A 22,538-nucleotide genomic window follows, 5' to 3' on the forward strand; every position below is an offset into this window, starting at 1 on the left:
AACATCTTCTGTCAGTCTGTGTCTTCATTCTTCAAATATTCTCCCATCACACACCTTTTCAGGCCTGTAGATAGACCTCCGTGGCGATGCACACCTCCTGCAGGTACACCACTCCTGCCCAACCGTAGTACAATTGCACAAATGGAGACGGCACACAAATGGCTTCAGTAGAAAACTGTATTGAATAGCATGCAGATGCACACACACAACATGTTTCGGGTGGAGCCCTTCCTCAGGTGTGCCACACCTATCACCTGTGAAACCTAAATACCCACCAACAGGAAGTCATGAGACAAACACAGTCACATGACCCATAATAACAAATACAACAATACAAATATAATATTTTCCATCTGGGGAACTACACGAACAGTGTCTACCCCAGCTAACTGAGGATTAGGTCACCCAAGTACTGTCATAACAACATATACTCTTTAGACATACATGTGTCTTCATTCTCCCTGTGTTCATCCACCACTGCTTGCATCTTCTCTGTGACCCAGCACATGTTATTAGGTAATAAAATGCCCTGGGTCGAAGAGAAGATGCAGCAAGTGGTAGATGAAGACTGGAGTGCACAGAGCCATGGAGTGGTGAGTTGCTACTCTTCCAAAGACATTGCAAGGAGCACAGTTAAGTTGGAGGTGACCTGGGGGTGGGGGCAGTCTGCACTGGGCTTTGTGGTAATTTTCCAGGTTACCCATATGGTTGCATTGGCCCAGGAGATAATATATATGACTACCAGAACATGTTTGCTATACCTACTTATTTATAATTGGTTTGTCAATTCATTTAATAGAAAGCAACCAAGATATTAGAACAGGCTCTCTGGCTTGATCTACATACTACTTCAAATGTAAGATAACAGTCAATTCAAACAGAGAAGTGTGATCTGCATTCTGGTTACAGAAGGCTGAGCTCACTGGAGTGTGTAGAAGTGCAAATTACTGAACTGAAACTGAGAAAGAGGGGTAAAAAAGAAAATATTTGCACCTCTCCAGTATTTGCATATACAGAGTCCCGGGGGTGTCCCCTCCTCCGTCACCCTCTATATAGATGTCATTGTACAGGAGATGTCTTCTAGTCTGTATCTGACCCTCCAGAAACACGAAGATGGTTTCTCCCAGTTATCTGCTGGCCGTCATCTTCATTTCTATTCCGGGTGAGAGATGAGGCTCCTCCCATCATTCTGTGCACATCCATACATTGTACAATACATACACACATCAGCACTGATAGGGAGATAGACATGTATGAATAATGACTGCGTCTCTTCCCATCCTCAGGATCCTGTGGGCAGATTGTGATGACTCAGACTCCAGAGTATATCGCTGTGTCTCCAGGAGAGAAGGTCACCCTCTCATGTACAGCCAGTACAACTACACATAACTATATAGCCTGGTACCAACAGAAATCAGGAAAGTCTATAACACTTCTCATCTATAGTGCAGACCGTCGATACTCAGGAGTGCCAGACCGCTTCACTGGCAGCCGTGCTGGATCTCATTACAGTCTGACAGTGACTGGTGTGAAGGAGGAAGATGAAGCCGTCTATCACTGCCAGCAGGGTTATAGCTCATACACACAGTGATACAGAGCTGTACAAAAACCTCCTTCCTCTCTCACATAGGCAGACATCACTACACACTGCAGCAGGTGTATAATTTTCACAACAAATAAATAACTTCCTTTTCTGTATGTAAGGCTGGCCATGCATGGGATGCTTGATAAGAGTCAGTGACAATGTAATTTATATTCAGAGATCATCAATAAGATGGCAATATACATGGTATAATGAAATTCTGGACAGAGCATGAAATCTGTATCAGTGGCTGCAACCTGCCGGATAGTCATTGTCTGCAGCTGATCATCACTGAGGCATCGTACATGCACAATGTGCGATTTTCAGGCACATTCAACCACTCAGATCACATTTTCCAGTAATCTATTCACTGTCTGTCAATTTGCAGATGGATAAATGCCTGATTGCTTCTAGATCTGACAGAATGGTGACTGCATGGGCAGGGGCGTGACTACAAATCCTGAGGCCCCTCCCCCAGCAAAACTTTGATGGGGCCCCCAATGATCACACCCTTTCCCTTGCCTCCCCTTGGTTACCCCCACGGTCTGGCGGCCCAGCTTGCAAGGGTCATGAAACAAGTGTGGCCAACGGCCCATGTGCAATTCACTTTTCACCTAGGAGATCATTTTCATCTTCTCTTTAAAATAACTTTTCAGCATTTTACAATTGAAAAAGTACCAAAATCAGTGGCGTAACTGCATCCGTGGATGGCCCGGGGCCTGCTCAGGGCCATTTTGGGGGTCACAGCATAAGGAGAGAGCATGGGCACACAGTGGCGTAGCTAAGGAGCTGTGGGCCCCTATGCAAGTTTTACATTGCCCCCCCCCCCCCCCCCAAGCACTCTATACATAACAATTGATACGACACCAAAACCTGCCAAAGACAACCACAGTGTCAGTGCAAGGAGGGGATGGGGAACAGTTTTTTAATGATTACTACTAATAAAAGCATCTATAGAAGTGATTATTACCAGCGTAGGACCAACAGAAAGCTAATACTGCTGTTGAAGGTGGTTCCCTCAGGCCCAAGGGCCCTGATGCGATCGCTACCTCTGCACTCCCTATTGCTACGCCACTGGGGGCACACATCGGCCATGAGGGGAGACAGCCCCCCCCTCACCTCAGGCTCTTCCCTCAGCGTTCCCCTCCAGCATCGATCAGCGGCAGCAGGGGGGCAGTAACACATACCTTCATGCATTCCACATGCCGGAGGTTCTGTTCTCTAAGTGTCTGATGCTACTTCCTGCTTAAACAGGAAGTAGCGTGAGGCACTTAGAGATCAGACCTGCGCGGTGGATGGAAGTATGTGTTCCAGCCTGCCGCTGCTGCCAATGATTGATGCTGGAGGGGGAGCGCTGAGGGGAGAGTCTGAGGTAAGGGAGGGGCAACCTCCCCCCTCCCTATGTGTGGCCATGCTCTCCCCTCATGCTGAAACCCTTTCTGCCCCCCAAAATGGCCCTAAGGGGGCTCTAGGGAAGCTACCCAAATATTGGTGAAAAAGCACTATCAAAATTATTTTGAGTTTTGTCTTGCTTGTTGGTGGTTCAAGATGCATTTTACAACGAGGTGTCAAAATATCACCAAGGCAAAAAGTCAGGAGAAAAAGTGAATTGCATATGGGCCCTGATCTGAAGGAAGGACCCCTTTATTGGAGGAAGGGAGCATTGGTAGTTGGGGCCCTCTCACAGCTCTGCCCCCCCCCCCTCTTTTCCCCGTGGTTGCAAGGGCTGCTCCCCTGTAGTTACGCCACTCTGCAAAGGTTTGTACTATAATGAGTAGTATGCAGAATAGCAGTACAATCTATTATAATGGGCTTTTTGTGTAAAAGCATCGCCCACATAAGGTACTGTAATCAGCAGAAGATTTCTTCACCTTAGCTGGGCAGCTCTATCTTGCATCAACAACTGTATCATCAACACAATGGCTCTGTATCTTTAAAGAGACTCCGTAACAAAAATTACATCCTGTTTTTTATCATCCTACAAGTTCCAAAAGCTATTCTAATGTGTTCTGGCTTACTGCAGCACTTTCCACTATCACAGTCTCTGTAATAAAACAACTTATCTCTCTCTTGTCAGACTTGTCAGCCTGTGTCTGGAAGGCTGCCAAGTTCTTCAGTGTTGTGGTTCTGTGATGCATCTCCCCCCTCCTGGTCCCTCTATGCACACTGCCTGTGTATAATGATCTCTTGAGATAGAAAATACATTCATACACAAGCAGGCTGTATACATCCTTCCTTTTGTATGTGTGGACATACTGTACATCAACCTACTTCCTGTTTTGGTGGCCATTTTGTTTGTTTATAAACAAACTTTTTAAAACTGTTTTTAACCACTTTTAATGCGGCGAGGAGCGGCGAAATTGTGACAGAGGGTAATAGGAGATGTCCCCTAACGCACTGGTATGTTTACTTTTGTGCGATTTTAACAATACAGATTCTCTTTAAAGCTTTTGCACACAAATGGTCTCTAGTAACAGCACTTCAAAGAGATTTGGCCTCTTCAGGTTGTGGGTTGCTATATTTCTATCTCAGCAAGCCTCCGCTGAACACTGGCTACTAACTGAACACACACTGTAACTTGTAGTTGGCTCTCAGGCCTATACTCATCTGGCTCCTGGGGTCCTGTATGTGGTGTGAATTTGGAGAGAGATAGGATGCTGTTAGTCAGGGGTGGTTGGTGATAGTGGGCCTTGGGCAGTAAAAAGTACAAATCAGGCCCTGGTTGTCCATTCATTTAATTGAAAGCAACCCAGAGATTAGAACAGACTCTCTGGCTTGATCTGCATACTACTTCAAATATTAGACAACAGTCAATTAAAACATAGAAGTGTGATCTGCATTCTGGTCACAGAAAGCTGTGCTCACTGGAGTGTCACTAGAAATACAAATTACTGAACTGAAACAGAGAAAGAGGTCTAAAAAAGGAAATATTTGCACCTCCCCAGTATTTGCATATACAGAGTCCCTGGTGTGTCCCCTCCACCGTCACCCTCTATATAGATGTCATTGTACAGGAGACATCTTCTAGTTTGTATCTGACCCTCCAGAAACATGAAGATGGTTTCTCCCAGTTATCTGCTGGCCATCATCTTCATTTCTATTCAGGGTGAGAGATGAGGCTCCTCCCATCATTCTGTGCACATCCATCTATACATTGTACAATACATACACACATCAGCACTGATAGGGAGATAGACATGTATGAATAATGACTGTGTCTCTTCCCATCCTCAGGATCCTGTGGGCAGATTGTGATGACTCAGACTCCAGAGTATATATCTGTGTATCCAGGAGAGAAGGTCACCATCACATGTACATCCAGTGCAGCATCATATAATTCTATAGCCTGGTACCAACAGAAATCAGGAGAGTCTCCAACACTTCTCATCACTGGTGCAGTCACCCGACACACAGGAGTGCCAGACCGCTTCACTGGCAGCAGTGCTGGATCTCCTTACACACATTACACTATGACAGTGACTGGTGTGAAGGAGGAAGATGAAGCCAACTATCACTGTCAGCAGTATCATAACTACCCACTTACACAGTGATACAGAGCCGTACAAAAACCTCCTTCCTCTCTCACACATGCAGACATCACTACACACTGCAGCAGGTGTATAATGTGCATAACAAATACAAAACTTCCTTTTCTGTATATAAGGCTGGCCATGCATGGGATGCTTGATAAGAGTCAGTGAAGAAGTAATTTATATTCAGAGATCATCAATAAATCGACACTATTCTTGGTATAAAGCAATTCTGGACAGAGCATGAAATCTGTATCAGTGGCTGCAACCTGCCGGATAGTCATTGTCTGCAGCTGATCATCACTGAGGCATCATGCATGCACAATGTGCGATTTTCAGGCACATTCAACCACTCAGATCACATTTTCCAGTAATCTATTCACTGTCTGTCAATTTGCAAATGGATAAATGCCTGATTGCTTCTGGATCTGACAGAATGGCAGCTTCACAGGCAAATCATGGGGGCCCCCAGCAAGACTTTGATGGGGCCCCCAATGATCACCCCATTTCCCTTGTCTCCCTTTGGAGCCTTTTACTGGGGGCCCAGTTTGCAAGGGTCATAAAACAAGGGTGGCCAATGGCCATCATAATCCATAACAAGTGAACAGAGGCATAGCTATGTTTTTCAGCACCTGGGGACAAAGACATTTTTTGTGCCCCCCGCCCTCCAGACCTGGACAAAATGGGCGTAGACACTCAGTCAGAATTTGGGCGTGGTCATGGGTGGAGACAGATGGACAAATGCTGTTTAGATCGCCACATGTGCTCCTTCCCCATAGATAGCCGGATGTGCCCCCCTCCTCCTGTTTATATACACAGATGTGCCCCGTTTTTCTGCTGCTGTAATGTTTCGGCACTACTCTGCAGAGGGAGGGAGAGAAGCAGGGGCACTTCAGGCGGCCAGCGAGCCAGTGCTGTGGGTGCAGTGGCTCCACTGAGCGCCCTCACAGTGCTGCACTGGGGACACTTGTCCCCCTTGCCCACCCATAGCTACACCTCTGCAAGTGAAGCCTCAAAAACACCAGATCTGAAGGAAGGACCCCTTCTGCCCACCCACCACACAAGCACATAAAGTGAAGTAAAAGATATGCACACCACCAAAACAGAAAAAGGGCATTTTTTTTTTCATATTAGAGGCTGACAAAAAGTGTGCTTTCTTTCTGCTTATTCTTATTATTCTCTTAGATAATACTTTTCCTAAGTGTAGTTCAGGACCAACAAGTTCAAATGATTGAAAATTGGAAAAAAATACATTGATCATGGAACGATTTGAAGTACCCTTGGAAAAAATCATTAATAACATATTTTCCGGACCATAAGATGCACTTTTGGAACAAACAAAATGAGCCAATATATGTAAAAAACTGCCGTGGAAATACGCACTAGTAATTCAAAAGAAAAATAATCACCCATATAGCAAAAACTATATATAAGTATCAAAACTTGCTCCATAGTTTTGAAAAAAAAATGCATATTAATCTTTATTTAGACAGGGACATATCCCATACAAACAATTAAAAACACATAACCAGTGTGGGCAGATTCCAGTGATTTAACCACCTTAAGCCGATGGGCGGTGGCAAGGGCTGGGCCCAAACGACCGCAATATGCCCATCGGCGGCGGCGGGCGTGGTCATTCGTGACGCGATCAGCCGCCGGCGACTGGCTCCGCCCCCCTCGCGCTGTAACCCGCCGACTGTTCGGAAGCGCCAGCGGGTTACTAGCACCTGGATCGCCGCACGCAATATGTATAATAGGCTTTGTAATGTATACAAAGCTTATTATACCGGCTGCCTCCTGCCCTGGTGGTCCCAGTGTCCGGGGGGACCACCAGGGCAGGCTGCAGCCACCCTAGTCAGCACCCAAGGACACTGATTTCCCCCCCCCCCTGCCCCCTGATCGTCCACAGCACCCCTCAGACCCCACCCTGCCCACCCCCCAGACCACTGTTTGCACCCAATCACCCCCTTAATCACCCATCAATCACTCCCTGTCACTATCTGTCAATGCTATTTTTTTTTTAACCCTAAACTGCCCCCTGCTCCCTCCTGATCACCCCCCCACCCCTCAGATTCTCCCCAGACCCCCCCCCCCCTGTGTACTGTATGCCTCTATCCCCCCTGTAATAACCCACTGATCACCTGTCAATCACCTGTCAATCACCCCCTGTCACTGCCACCCATCAATCACCCCCTGTCACTGCCACCCATCAATCAGCCCCTAACCTGCCCCTTGCGGGCAGGCAAACTGATCACCCACCCACACCAATAGATCGCCCGCAGATCCGACGTCAGATCACCTCCCAAGTGCAGTGTTTACATCTGTTCTCTACCCTAAACACCCACTAATTACCCATCAATCACCCATCAATCACCCCCTATCACCACCTGTCACTGTTACCCATCAGATTAGACCCTAATCTGCCCCTTGCGGGCACCCAATCACCCGCCCGCACGCTCAGATTGCCCTCAGACCCCCCCCCCCCCCCCTTATCAATTCACCAGTGCATTATTTACATCTGTTATTCCCTGTAATAACCCACTGATCACCTGTCAATCACCTGTGAATCACCTATCAATCACCCATCAATCACCCCCTGTCACTGCCACCCACCCATCAATCACCCCCTGTCACTGCCACCCATCAATCAGCCCCTAACCTCCCCCTTGCGGGCAATCTGATCACCCACCCACACCATCAGATCGCCCACAGATCCGACATCAGATCACCTCCCAAGTGCAGTGTTTACATCTGTTCTCTCCTCTAAACACCCACTAATTACCCATCAATCACTCATCAGATTAGACCCCTATCCTCCCCTAGGGCACCCAATCACCCACCCACACCCTCAGAATGACCTCAGACCCCCCAGACCTCCCCCCCTGTGTACTGCATACATCTATTCTCACCTGTAATCACCTGTCAATCACCCGTCAATCACCCGTCAATCACCACCTGTCACTGCCACTTATCAGATCAGACCCTAACTTGCCTCTTATGGGCATCTGATCACCCTCCCACACCATCAGATTGCCCCAGACCTACCCTCAGATCACCTCCAAAGTGCATTGTTTACATCTGTTCTGCCATCTAATCACCCACTGATCACCCATCAATCAGCCCCTGTCACTGATACCCATCAGATTAGACCCCTATCTGCCCCTAGGGCACCCAATCACCCGCCCACACCCTCAGAACGCCCTCAGACCCCAGCCCTGATCACCTCGCCAGTGCATTGCTTGCATCTATTTCCCCCCTCTAATCACACCTTGAGACACCCATCAATCACCTCCTGTCACCACCTGTCACCCCCTAGCACACCTACCCATCAGATCAGGCCCTAATTTGCCCCGTGTGGGCTCCTGATCACTCGGCCAAACCCTCAGATCCCCCTCAGACCCCCTTCCGATCACCTCCCCAGTGCATTGATTGCATCTATTTTCCCCTCTAACCACCCCCTGAGACACCCATCAATCACCTCCTGTCACTCCCCTAGCACTCCTATCCATCAGATCAGGTCCAATACATCCTGCTGTCATCTAAGAGGCCACCCTGGTTCCACAAAATTTGCCCCCTCATAGACCACTTGTCATCAAAATTTGCAGATGCTTATACCAGTGGCGGACACAGCCAGCAGTGGGCCCCTGTGCAAAATATCAATTGTGGGCCCCCCTGACCTGCGGCGCGCGAAGATATGCCCAGAAAATACGTGCAATGATGTCGGCAGATATGACCAGAAAATACGTGCAATGATGTCGGCAGATATGCCCAGAAAATACGTGCAATCATGTCGGCAGATATGCCCAGAAAATACGTGCAATCATGTCGGCAGATATGCCCAGAAAATACGTGCAATGATGTCGGCAGATATGCCCAGAAAATACGTGCAATCATGTCGGCAGATATGCCCAGAAAATCCGTGCAATCTTTTCGGCAGATATGCCCAGAAAATACGTACAATCAAGTCGGCAGATATGCCCAGAAAATACGTGCAATCAAGTCGGCAGATATGCCCAGAAAATACGTGCAATCATACGTGCGATGACGGGTACATGAACTTAGCAGCAGTTAATTCAGCAGTTGACATCAACAGCGAACTTTGAGTAAAGCCCTGTCTCCTAATAAAAAGGAATACCTGGGTCAGGGTGGGTGGGTGGGCTGTGGGATTACCTGGGTCTGGGTGGGCTGTAGGATTACCTGGGGGGGCTGTAGGATTACCGGGGGGGGGGCTGTAGAATTACCTGGGGGGGCCTGTAGGATTACCTGGGGGGGGAGCTGTAGGATTACCTGGGGGTGGGTGGGTGGGCTATAGGATTACCTGGGTCTGGGTGGGCTGTAGGATTACCTGGGGGGGCTGTAGAATTACCTGGGGGTGGGCTGTAGGATTACCGGGGGGGGCTGTAGAATTACCTGGGGGGGCCTGTAGGATTACCTGGGGGGCGGGCTGTAGGATTACCTGGGGGGCGGGCTTTAGAATTACCTGGGGGGTGGGCTGGTCGGTCTGGGAGGGTGAAAGATAAGATTACCTGGTCAGGAGGGTGGGTGGACTATTTGCTCAGGCTTGGAGGAGGGCCCGATCACTCCCTCACCTCGGCGGGCCCCCCTCCTGTTATGCGCGGCACCGAGCGGGAGATACAGCTATTAGTCTCCGGGCTGCAGCAGACACTAGAGCTCCAGCCGCCTGTCCACTCCTGTCTCCTCCTCAGCAATACCGCTCTGCACTACTTCCTGATTCAGTGCGTGCAGAGCGGTATTGCTGAGGAGGAGACAGGAGTGGACAGGCGGCTGGAGCTTTAGTGTCTGCTGCAGCCCAGAGACTAATAGCTGTATCTCCCGCTCGGCGCCGCGCATAACGGGGGGGGGGGGGGCTGCTGAGGTGAGGGAATGATAAAAGTCGGGCCCCCCTGGGATGAAAAAACTTAAAAAAAAAAAAAAAACGCCTGCAATGCCTAATGGGCCCCTCAAAAACGGAGCTTGAGGGGCCCCTGTGCGCTTGCACGGCCTGCACGCCCGTATGTCCGCCACTGGCTTATACCCCTGAACAGTAATTTTGAGAAATTTGGTTTCCAGACTACTCACGGTTTTGGGCCCGTAAAATGCCAGGGCAGTATAGGAACCCCACAAGTGACCCCAATTTAGAAAAAAGACACCCCAAGGTATTCTGTTAGGTGTATGACGAGTTCATAGAAGATTTTATTTTTTGTCAAAAGTTAGCGGAAATTGATTTTTATTGTTTTTTTCACAAAGTGTCATTTTTCACTAACTTGTGACAAAAAATAAAATCTTCTATGAACTCACCATACACCTAACGGAATACCTTGGGGTGTCTTATTTCTAAAATGGGGTCACTTGTGGGGTTCCTATACTGCACTGGCATTTTAGGGGCCCTAAACCGTGAGGAGTAGTCTAGAAAACAAATGCCTCAAAATGACCTGTGAATAGGACGTCAGGCCCCTTAGCGCACCTAGGCTGCAAAAAAGTGTCACACATGTTGTATCGCCGTACTCAGGAGAAGTAGTATAATGTGTATTGTGGTGTACTTTTACACATACCCATGCTGGGTGGGAGAAATCTCTCTGTAAATGGACAATTGTGTGTAAAAAAAATAAAAAATGTGTCATTTACAGAGATATTTCTCCCACCCAGCATGGTTATATGTAAAAATACACCACAAAACACATTATACTACTTCTCCTGAGTACGGCGATACCACAAGTGTGACACTTTTTTGCAGCGTAACTGTGCTAAGGGGCCCAAAGTCCAATGAGTACCTTTAGGATTTCACAGGTCATTTTGAGACATTTGGGTTCAAGACTACTCCTCACGGTTTAGGGCCCCTAAAATGCCAGGGCAGTATAGGAACCCCACAAGTGACCCCATTTTAGAAAGAAGACACCCTAAGGTATTCTGTTAGGTGTATGATGAGTTCATAGAAGATTTTATTTTTTGTCACAAGTTAGCGGAAATTAATTGGTATTTTTTTTTTCACAAAGTGTCATTTTCCGCTAACTTGTGACAAAAAAAAAAAATCTTCTATGAACTCACCATACTCCTAACAGAATACCTTGGAGTGTCTTCTTTCTAAAATGGGGTCACTTGTGGGGTTCCTATACTGCCCTGGCATTTTAGGGGCCCTAAACCGTGATGAGTAGTCTAGAATCCAAATGCCTCAAAATGACCTGTGAATAGGACGTTAGGCCCGTTAGCGCACCTAGGTTGCAAAAAAGTGTCACACATGTGGTATCGCCGTACTCAGAAGAAGTAGTATAATGTGTTTTGGGGTGTATTTTTATACATACCCATGCTGGGGGGGAGAAATCTCTCTGTAAATGGACAATTGTGTGTAAAAAAAATCAAAAAATTGTCATTTACAGACATATTTCTCCCACCCAGCATCTGTATGTGTAAAAATACACCACAAAACACATTATACTACTTCTCCTGAGTACGGCGGTACCACATGTGTGGCACTTTTTTGCACCCTAAGTGCGCTAAGGGGCCCAAAGTCCAATGAGTACCTTTAGGATTTCACAGGTCATTTTGCGACATTTGGTTTCAAGACTACTCCTCACAGTTTTGGGCCCCTAAAATGCCAGGGCAGTATAGGAACCCCACAAAAGACCCCATTTTAGAAAGAAGACACCCAAAGGTATTCCGTTAGGAGTATAGTGAGTTTATAGAATATTTTATTTTTTGTCACAAGTTAGCGGAAAATGACACTTTGTGAAAAAAAACAATTAAAATCAATTTCCGCTAACTTGCGACAAAAAAAAAATCTTCTATGAACAATTGTCTATCTGTAAATAGACAATTGTGTGTAAAAAAAATAAAAAAATTGTCATTTACGGAGATATTTCTCCCACCCAGCATGGGTATGTGTAAAAATACACCCCAAAACACATTATACTACTTCTCCTGAGTACGGCAATACCACATTTGTGGCACTTTTTTGCAGCCTAATTGCGCTAAAGGGCCCAAAGTCCAATGAGCATCTTTAGGCTTTACAGGGGTGCTTACAATTAGGCACCCCCCAAAATGCCAGGACAGTGAACACACCCCACAAATGACCCCATTTTGGAAAGTAGACACTTCAAGGTATTCAGAGAGGAGCATAGTGAGTCCGTGGCAGATTTCATTTTTTTTTTGTCGCAAGTTAGAAGAAATGGAAACTTTTCTTTTATTTTTATTTTTTGTCACAAAGTGTCATTTTCCGCTAACTTGTGACAAAAAATAAAATCTTCTATGAACTCACCATGCCTCTCACTGAATACTTTGGGATGTCTTCTTTCCAAAATGGGGTCATTTGGGGGGTATTTATACTATCCTGGAATTTTAGCACCTCATGAAACATGACAGGTGGTCAGAAAAGTCAGATGCTTCAAAATGGGAAAATTCACTTTTGGCACCATAGTTTGTAAACGCTATAACTTTTACCCAATCCAATAAATATACACTGAATGTTTTTTTTTTTTATCAAAGACATGTAGCAGAATAACTTTCACGCTCCAATGTATAGGAAATTTTACTTTATTTGAAAAATGTCAGCGCAGAAAGTTAAAAAAGTCATTTTTTTGACAAAATTCATGTCTTTTTTGATGAATATAATAAAAACTAAAACTCACAGCAGCAATCAAATTGCAACAAAAGAAAGCTGTATTAGTGACAAGAAAAGGAGGTAAAACGCATTTAGGTGGTAGGTTGTATGACCGAGCAATAAACCGTGAAAGCTGCAGTGGTCTGAATGGAAAAAAAGGCTCTGGTCCTTAAGGGGCGAAAAGACTGTGGTCCTCAAGTGGTTAAAATGGATAAAAACAATGATTAAAATCTCCCAGTTCTAACGTAATCAGTATCCCCAGCTCACAAATATGTCACAAATAGTGATGAGCTCACGAGTAGTAACCTACATCCATGAATAAAATGAGGCTTAATTGCCTCAAGTGTGCGGCTGGGTGAGAGGGGGTTACTTACCCATAAGTCCGTGGTCCTGTATGCGTTCCAAACATCTTGCATGCATCCTATTGGACAGGTTGCAAGACTCACTATGCGCACTTCCTCCTTCCAGCTTGAAGGAGAAAGTGCACGTAGTGAGTCTTTTTTTAATCGAGTAGCTCACTACTCGTGAGCTCATTACTAGCCATACATACTATGTAGAAATGCACTAGTTGCAAAAATTTAGCAGTAGGAGAACAGAGGCGCCAGCAGGATAAAAGTGGATAAAAACTTTAAAATTTGCTGGGAGGAAGTGGTGGACTTACCTCCATAAAGCAGACACGAAAGACTGTCTGAATAGTAGTCACATTTATTAATTAGTACCCCAAAACAGTGCAACGCGTTTCGCAGGCCCAGCCCGCTTCATCAGGCAATAAAAATGGGGACAAGACAGAATTTCAGCAATAGCAGGTGTAGCGCCTCAGCTATTGCTGAAATTCTGTCTTTCGTGTCTGCTTTATGGAGGTAAGTCCACCACTTCCTCCCAGCAAATTTTAAAGTTTTTATCCACTTTTATCCTGCTGGCGCCTCTGTTCTCCTACTGCTATACCGTGTCCACCCCTGGTGGAGGGGTGATCTACCCCCTTTCGCATCTACAGAGAGCGACTTCTTATCCCTGAGTGAGGACAGGTCTAATCTCCTCACCTGCCTATACAGTGGTTGCCTGTGTGGTAACCCATGTTTGTGAGTATAATTTTCTCACGATAACCTTTACTTCATTTATGCTTAACATACTACTAGAGTTGGGCCGAACGGTTCGCCGGCGAACGTGGTTCGCGCGAACTTAGGTGGTTCGCGTGCGGGTACCGCACGCGAACGTTTTGCGGAAGAAGTTCGGTTCGCCCCATAATGCACCTGAGGGTCAACTTTGACCCTCTACATCACAGTCAGCAGGCCCAGTGTAGCCAATTAGGCTACACTAGCCCCTGGAGCCCCACCCCCCTTATATAAGGCAGGCAGCGGCGGCCATTACGGCCACTCGTGTGCCTGCATTAGTGAGAGTAGGGCGAGCTGCTGCAGTCTCTCATATAGGGAAAGATTAGTTAGGCTTAACTTCTTCCTGGCTGCATACCTGTTCTGTTCAGTGAGCCCTCAGCCCACTGCATACCTGTACTGTGATCCTGCCACTGCATACCTGTTCAGTGATCCTGCCACTGCATACCTGTTCTGTGAACCCACCCACCACCACTGCATACCTGTTCAGTGATCCTGCCACTGCATACCTGTTCTGTGAACCCACCCACCACCACTGCATACCTGTTCTGTGAACCCACCCACCACTGCATACCTGTTCAGTGATCCTGCTGCCACTGCATACCTGTTCTGTGAACCCACCACTGCATACCTGTTCTGTGAACCCACCACTGCATACCTGTTCAGTGAACCCGCCACTGCATACCTGTTCTGTTCAGTGGACCCGCCACTGTATACCTGTTTAGTGAACCCGCCACTGCATACCTGTTCTGTTCAGTGGACCCGCCACTGTATACCTGTTCAGTGGACCCGCCACTGCATACCTGTTCTGTTCAGTGAACCCGCCACTGCATACCTGTTCTGTTCAGTGGAGTTTGGTGTGTCAGTGTGAAGCAGTACCTTAATTACACTACCTGATTGATGTATACACATGCAAGATGTTTTAAAGCACTTTAGGCCTGTCATTTAGCATTCAATGTGATTTCTGCCCTTAAAACGCTGCTTTTCGTCAAATCCAGATTTTTCCCGGGGACTTTTGGCGTGTATCCCACTCCGCCATGCCCCCCTCCAGGTGTTAGACCCCTTGAAACATCTTTTCCATCACTTTTGTGGCCAGCATAATTATTTTTTTTTTCAAAGTTCGCATCCCCATTGAAGTCTATTGCGGTTCGCGAACTTTAACGCGAACCGAACCTTCCGCGGAAGTTCGCGAACCCGGTTCGCGAACCTAAAATCGGAGGTTCGGCCCAACTCTACATACTACACTATATTGGGCTCTCGGTTTCTCTACTCTTTAGTTGCAAAAATTTGTATAAGTTGACTTGTACAAGTCAGCAAAAAAACAAGAGCAGAGAATGTTACAAGTTCACCTTGCTGCGCAAAAATCACATAAAAATACAAAATCTAAATGTATAAAGTGCTAAAACAACAATGAAAAAAATCAATGGTGGGCAAAAAAACCCAAAAGTGCTCTGTGCAGTAGAATGTGTGCACATGTACCGCCATAGAAAATCATATGGGCATGCACATACACACATATACACTGTGTCAATAAAACATCCAGCAGCAAGGATAATAAAAGATATTCCTGTGTGGGAAAGTGCTAAATAGTGAAAGTGCTATAGTGCAATAGATGGCTGACCAGGTGTGGAATAAGCGGGGAGACCGGGAGACAGCCTGACGCAGTTGCAGTTAGCGGCTGCTCCTGAAGGAAGAAAAAAAGGAAAACTCAGAAAAACTCAGAAAAATTAGTTTAAAAACATTTTCCTTTGTATTTTTAAAATTGATTTTCTCAAAAACGATAAGGTCTTTTTGAACAATTCTTTTTTAACTTGTACTGACTCCTTAACATATGTAAAACAATTTTGGTAGCAATAGTATGTATAGGAGATTTGCTATTCACCTACAAAGTCGGCACGAAATTACACATAATTTACAAGTAAATTCATACGTAATCACGAATGCTTACAATTACAAATTAAATTGCACTTACACTTTTCCACACATTTTTGCATTACGATTATAATGCGTAATTGCAAATTACGATGCATAATTACACGTAGGCGTAATTTCTGCTTACCACATACTACAACATGGTGCAAAGAACCTCTGCAGAGATGAAGAACTAAGAGTAACTTACCGCAAGTGTCCCCAGAGCCGTCCACGCTGTCCCTAAGAAACATATGGCGCAAGTTTTGATAGTTTTTCACTATATGGATTTCTTTTTCATAAGATGCACTTTTTCTCCCCCAAATGTCAGTGCATCTTATGCTCCGTAGGTATGCCCCATAAGTAAATGTTGCTATTCCCTGTGTCCCTTCTGTCCCCGTGTCCTCCTTTGCCCCCTTTCCTGCGTCTCTACTGTCCCCAGACTCCCCATGTGCGCCTGTGTTGTTTCTGTTCCTGTGTCCACCTAGTAGGTGATATACTTACCAATCAGTGTAAAGGATGGCATGAGTTAAAGAGAAGCCGTAACCAAGAAGTGAACTTCATCCCAATCAGTAGCTGATACCCCCTTTCCCATGAGAAATGTTTTCCTTTTCACAAACGGATCATCAGGGGGCTCTGTATGGCTGATACTGCCGTGAAACCCCTCTCACAGTGTGAGGTCAGGGCCACGGTTCACTGACATCACACTGTTGCATTGTGGGAAATAACAGCTGTTTACAGCTGCCAAAAAAGCAAGCAGCATCTTCCACTGACACTACCTGCCAGCAGTAAAAATGTCACCATGTGATAAATGTCAGAATGTAAATCAGGAAGAGGAAAGATTTTACAAAGGACAAACACTGACTAAATCATTTATACTTAATTATTGTAACAAACACTGATTAAATCATTTCCCTGTACCTGCAGAATCAAAACAGCCCCAAAGCATGATTGACCCCCCGCCATGCTTCACAGTAGGCAAGGTGTTCTTTTCTTCTTATGCCCTGTTCTTCCTCCTCCAAAAATAACGTTGATACATGGGCCCAAACAGTTCTAACTATTTCATCAGTCCACAGAACACTAGCCCAAAACTTTTGTGGTTTGTCCACATGACTTTTGGCAAACTACAGTCGACTCTTCTTATTCTTTGGAGACAGCAAGGGGGTGCGCCTGGGAGTTCTGGCATGGAGGCCTTCATTACGCAGTGTGCGCCTTATTGTCTGAGCTGAAACTTCAGTACCCACATCTGACAAATCTTTTTTCAGTTTCTCAGCAGTCACACGGGGACTTTTCTCCACTTTGCGCTTCAGGTAGCGCACAGCAGTCGAAGTCAGCATCTTCTTTCTGCCATTACCAGGTAGCATTTCAACAGTGCCCTTTGCCTTGAATTTGTGAATGATGCTTCCTATGGTGTCTCTTGGTATGTTTAACATCTTTGCAATCTTCTTATAGCCATTGCCAGTGGCGTAGCTAAGGAACTCTGGGCCCCGATGCAAGTTTGACAATGGGGCCCCCCACGCACTCTATAAATAACAATTGATATGGCGCACCAAAACCTGCCAATGGCAACTACAGTGTCAGAGGTGCAAGAAGGGTATTGGAAACAGCTTATCAATGGTTACTACCATTTAAAGTATCTATAGACGTGATTATTATGAGCACAGGACCAATAGAGAGCTAATACTGCAGTTGAGGGAAGGCCCTTTGGGGCCCCTCTGGCCCAAGGGCCCCGATGCAGTCGCAACCTCTGCAACCCCTATTGCTACGCCCCTGGCCATTGCTCTTTCTGTGAAGAGAAATCACCTCTTCTCTTGTCTTCCTGGATTATTCTCTTGACTTCACCATGTTTGTAAACACACCAGTAAATGTCTAGAAGGAGCTGAGTATTACAGTCATTTTAAATCTGTCTAATTGGTGCTTTTTATGCTTGATTGCTGCTCGTTAACATCCACAGGTGTTTTCAATACCTGATCGAAAACACTTGAATGAACCTCTGTTCTTAAGAGTGGTAGTCTTTAAAGAGACTCTGAAGCGAGAATAAATCTCGCTTCAGAGCTCATAGTTAGTAGGGGCATGTGTGCCCCTGCTAAAACGCCGCTATCCCGCGGCTAAACGGGGGGCCCTTCACCCCCCCTTCACCCCCAAACCCACCCCCGCAAGACTTGGTCGTGAATTTGGTCGTGCATTTTTTTCTTCCTGGAGGCAGGGCTAACGGCTGCAGCCCTGCCTCTAGTCGCGTCTATCAGACGCGCATCGCCGCCTCTCCCCCGCCCCTCTCAGTGAAGGAAGACTGAGAGTGGCGGAGGTACGCGTCTGATAGACGCGCATGAGGCAGGGCTGCGGCGGTTAGCCCTGCCTCATTGTGGAAGAGATTCCGCTCTGTACGGGGGTGGGTTTGGGGGTGAAGGGACCCCCGTTTAGCGGCGCGATAGCGGCGGTTTAGCAGGGGCACACATGCCCCTGCTATCTATGAGGTCTGAAGCGAGATTTATTCTCGCTTCAGACTCTCTTTAAGGTGTTGAATAATTGTGTCAATGAAGAAATCACAAAAAAACATTTAATACAGTATTACAAAAACAATTGATGTCATTTTAGTTGCATTTGGTTCTTTAAAAAGTCCTTGTAAGATTTCATTCTGAACACAATTACAAATGTACACTAAATTCCCTAAAATCCTTTACAGCATTGGGGGTTGAATAATTTTGAACACAACTGTAAATCATCCAATCAACCACGCCTGCTATTTTAACTCAAGCCGATGGTCCCGGAGGTGGGACCACGGCTCTGTCATTGGGCCAATGATGGAGCTGTGGTCCCGCCCGTGGAAACATCGGCTCGAGTTAAAACAGCAGGCGTGTATGATTGGCTGATTTTGTTGCAGCTCCACCTGATTGGCCGCACAGCATCTGAAGGCTGAAGCAATTCTTTGGTGTTATTTATGGAGAAAAGATTTTCCATTGAGAATTTATCCTTATTGTCTTTATTATTATTGCTCACCCCCATATGTTGGATACGTCAGTCTTAATAGACCAGGCCATAAGATGCACTATTTCTCCTCCAAAAGTGTGTGTGTGTGTGTGTGTGTGGGGGGGGGGGGGGGGTAGGCATCAATGTGTCTTTAGATCCAAATAATACAATTCGGACCAACTCCAGGTATCCTGTCCTCCCACAAGCATATACAGTAGCGGTCTGCTGCCGCCAGATCCACCAATCAGGGCTGCCCACTGCTCCCCTGCACATCAATAGTCTGCTAAGGGAAGGCCCATCCATCGCAGTAGCTAATCAGTGCACAGCTTCCCATATCATCATGGTGATGGGGATGCTCAGCACCCCCCTGGCCAAAGACACTATGAGTGGCTCCGAAAATCTCCGCAGGCAGGTCATAGATGGGCTCCCTCAGCCAATCTCCAGTCGCCAATCAAGTGGGAAACATTGATGCCAGATCCACCAATTATGCCTGTCAGCTGCTCCGTGTTGTGTCTGTCCGAATCACTGCTACTGAGCAGTGATTAGCCCTTATGATGATTCCATGGTCCCACCTCCGAGACCATCGGCACCAGTCACAACGTGGAGCAGCAGCAGACAGACGTGATTGACTCAGCCAGGACATTTATCTCAGGGCCCCCATCACCGTGGTTATATGGGAAGCTGTGTGCTGATTGCAATGGACGGGTCTTCCCTAAACAGACTATTGATGTGTGTGATAGGGATGATAGATGCGCGAGCCTGCAGTTAATGACATTTGGCTTGGTTTTGAACAGGGAGGCATGGTACACCTCCATAGGAGGTCCCTCCTTTTTGCACACATCAGCCTCGTCACTGGGAGACTTCTCATATCTGACAGAACTGCTTGGCAGTGTTGGCACACAGGCCCTGGCACCAATACAAGAGACTAGTGGGCAGAGGCAGCAAAGGTAATGATGCAATATCACGGTCTCTGATGATTTGCAGTGTGTTATGGTTTGTGTTTATATAATGCACATTGTGTCATCATGCAATTAAACACCACACTACAAAAACCTGGTGATCTAACCTATACTTTTGCATAATGTATACTGAGGGCTCCTCTCTCCACATTATGCCCTTGCACCATGGACACACCAGGCTTAGTTGTTGTTGTTTTTTCCACTGGCTTTGTATTCTAAATGTAGGTGTGTCTTATGGTCCGTAAAATATGGTAAATGAGCCATAAATTGAATGTATCCTTTGTCACTGTCATTTAAGGTAGGTAGTAAAAATGGGACAGAATTCCCTGGACAGCAGTGGCACAGTCCAACTGCTAGAAATGTATCCTTTCCAGGGTGTTCTTTTGCAAAGAACCATTAGCAGATAGACTAGTCAAAACCCTGTCTGATCTGTCAGATTTTGCCACCTTATACTGATAAAATACTTGGTGCTAACAACAATGGTAGGAAAATGTAAACCTGGGCTTCTATGGCCAAATCATTCAATTCATCCAATTCCTACAGTCACCCAGTGCCCAGAGACACAAACAGGTGACCATCACCATAAATAGCAAAAACACATAGTGAGTGTACAAGATAAATGCAGTAAAGTTTAATGATGAAAATAATGCATTTGATTACAGAATAGTCAATACTCAAATTGCGGGTCCAGTACACCAAGCACCCATTAATTCAAACATGAAGAAGAGAGAACCGAGAGCCCGATATGGTGTAGTATGTCAAGGTAATTGGATAATTAGAAAGAGTATGAATTGTATACTCACAAACCAGGGTTACCTCCAGGCAACCACTGTGTAGGCAGGTGAGGAGATTAGCCTGTCCTCACTCAGGAATAAGAAGTCGCTCTCTGTAGGCTTGAAAAACAAGAAGGGGTATCCCCCTCCACCAAAGGTGGATACAATCAGTATTATGGTAGAGAACAGAGGCGCCAAAAGGATAAAAACAATATTTAAAAGTTTTAAAATTATTGCTTAGGAGGCAGTGGTGGACTCACCTCCCACAAGCAGACACAACAACTGTGTATTCACAAAAGGGACATTTATTGGTATACTCCAAATAAGGTTGCAACGCGTTTCGCAGGTCAAACCCGCTTCATCAGGCAATTACAGGAAGGAGCACACAACAGCAGTATGTCCAGATAGCACCTGGCGCCAGGTGCTATCTGGACATACTGCTGTTGTGTGCTCCTTCCTGTAATTGCCTGATGAAGCGGGTTTGACCTGCGAAACGCGTTGCAACCTTATTTGGAGTATACCAATAAATGTCCCTTTTGTGAATACACAGTTGTTGTGTCTGCTTGTGGGAGGTGAGTCCACCACTGCCTCCTAAGCAATAATTTTAAAACTTTTAAATATTGTTTTTATCCTTTTGGCGCCTCTGTTCTCTACCATAATATTAATTCAAACATGCATGGAAAAGCATAACAGTGTAAATGCACAGCAGAGGTAATGCCCACTTTTCAATTCCCAACCGGTTTCGTCATTGTACCGTCCTCATTGTACATTCGTTACTTTTTTGCTATTTATGGTGATGGTCACCTGTTTGTGTCTCTGAGCACTGGGTGACTGCAGGAATTGGAAGTATTGCTACCATTGCTGTTAGCACCAAGGTGTTTAACAGCATTTTGTGACCTATTGTGGAGTAGGATATCTCTGGCTGCAGCATAACTATTTACAATTCACCCGCCTTAGCAGCACTTATATTTTTTCTTATTCAACTTTTGCTACCTGCTGCAAACAACAACATAGTACAAAATACATTTTACTTTTTTTTATTATGAGTTTGCATCTGCACATATTTTAAATAGAAAGGTACTGTATATACTCAAGTATAAGCCCAATTTCGTCCAAAAAAAGTGGCCCAAAAGTGGGGGTCTTGGCTTGTACTCGAGTCACTACTCTTTGAGTAACCCCCACAGTGCCCCCACTATATGCACAGTGGTGCATCATCTGAGGGAGACCACACACTTGACATTTCCATGGGAGGTCCCAGCTAACCTCATCTCGAGTTATAGCCTTGGAAGGCATACTGGGACAGTGTCTACTGAGTGGTGAGAATCCTTGTATTCCTATTCAAGTTTTAGATACATGACTATGTGGCTCTGCATTCCTTTCTTTATCTTTATGTCAGCTTAAATTTTGCAACAGGAGAACTTTGCATGTGAATCTCCATTGTAGGCTTATGTTCGGGCTTATTATTACAATCTGTTGAAATTATGCTACTGTACTTTTCTAACATATGGTTGTGGCCAGCCATGGCTTTGCGTAATGTTGTGGTTTTTGCCACCTCCGGCTTGTAATCAGGTCAAATATTTTTCCAATTTTTTAAGGTAAAAGTTGGGGGGTTGGCTTATTCTTGGGTCGGCTTATACTCGAGTATATACAGTATTTCATGATAGTGGCCCTTTAAGTACAAATAGAAGAAAGTGTGTTAGTGTAAGCTGAAAACTACATTTAAAATAAAGCATCTTTTTATTTTATAAGAGCCTATTTTGTCACACACACCCCCCCCCCCCCCAACCTTGAGCAAAGTCTGTGTTATGACCATGTCTGCAGCGTTTACTGCTGGCTGCAGTGGTATTGTAACCCAAGCAGTTCTGATGTCATTACATGCATTTTCTTGCATAGTTTAGTTTGCACTTAAACTAGTTGCTGATTCCATCTGCAGTCGCTCTGAAGTTAATGACAGTTTAATATGCTTTTGTGTAAACAAACATTGTCTGCTGCAATGGAGGGGCAATCCCTTTCCTGCAGGCTGCATATCATTGTCTGCCTTTTCCTGCTATCAGCCTGTGATTAATTACCATTCACTTGTGTGGGAATCTGCAGGTCTGCTCCCATTGGATGACCT

The 22,538-nt window shown here is 45.7% G+C and overlaps 2 gene segments (V, D, J or C); both read left to right on the plus strand.

Moving 5' to 3' along the window:
* The window catches only part of LOC137563083 (Ig kappa chain V-III region MOPC 63-like), a 662,489-nt gene that overhangs the window by 401,837 nt on the left and 238,114 nt on the right, over window positions 1–22,538 (plus strand).
* Window positions 4,622–5,133, plus strand: LOC137545473 (immunoglobulin kappa variable 3-15-like). The segment is given in 2 exon segments: window positions 4,622–4,688; window positions 4,817–5,133. Coding segments are annotated over 2 exon segments (372 nt in total).

This window comes from Hyperolius riggenbachi, chromosome 1 (assembly GCF_040937935.1).
Source record: "Hyperolius riggenbachi isolate aHypRig1 chromosome 1, aHypRig1.pri, whole genome shotgun sequence".
NCBI lineage: Eukaryota > Metazoa > Chordata > Amphibia > Anura > Hyperoliidae > Hyperolius > Hyperolius riggenbachi.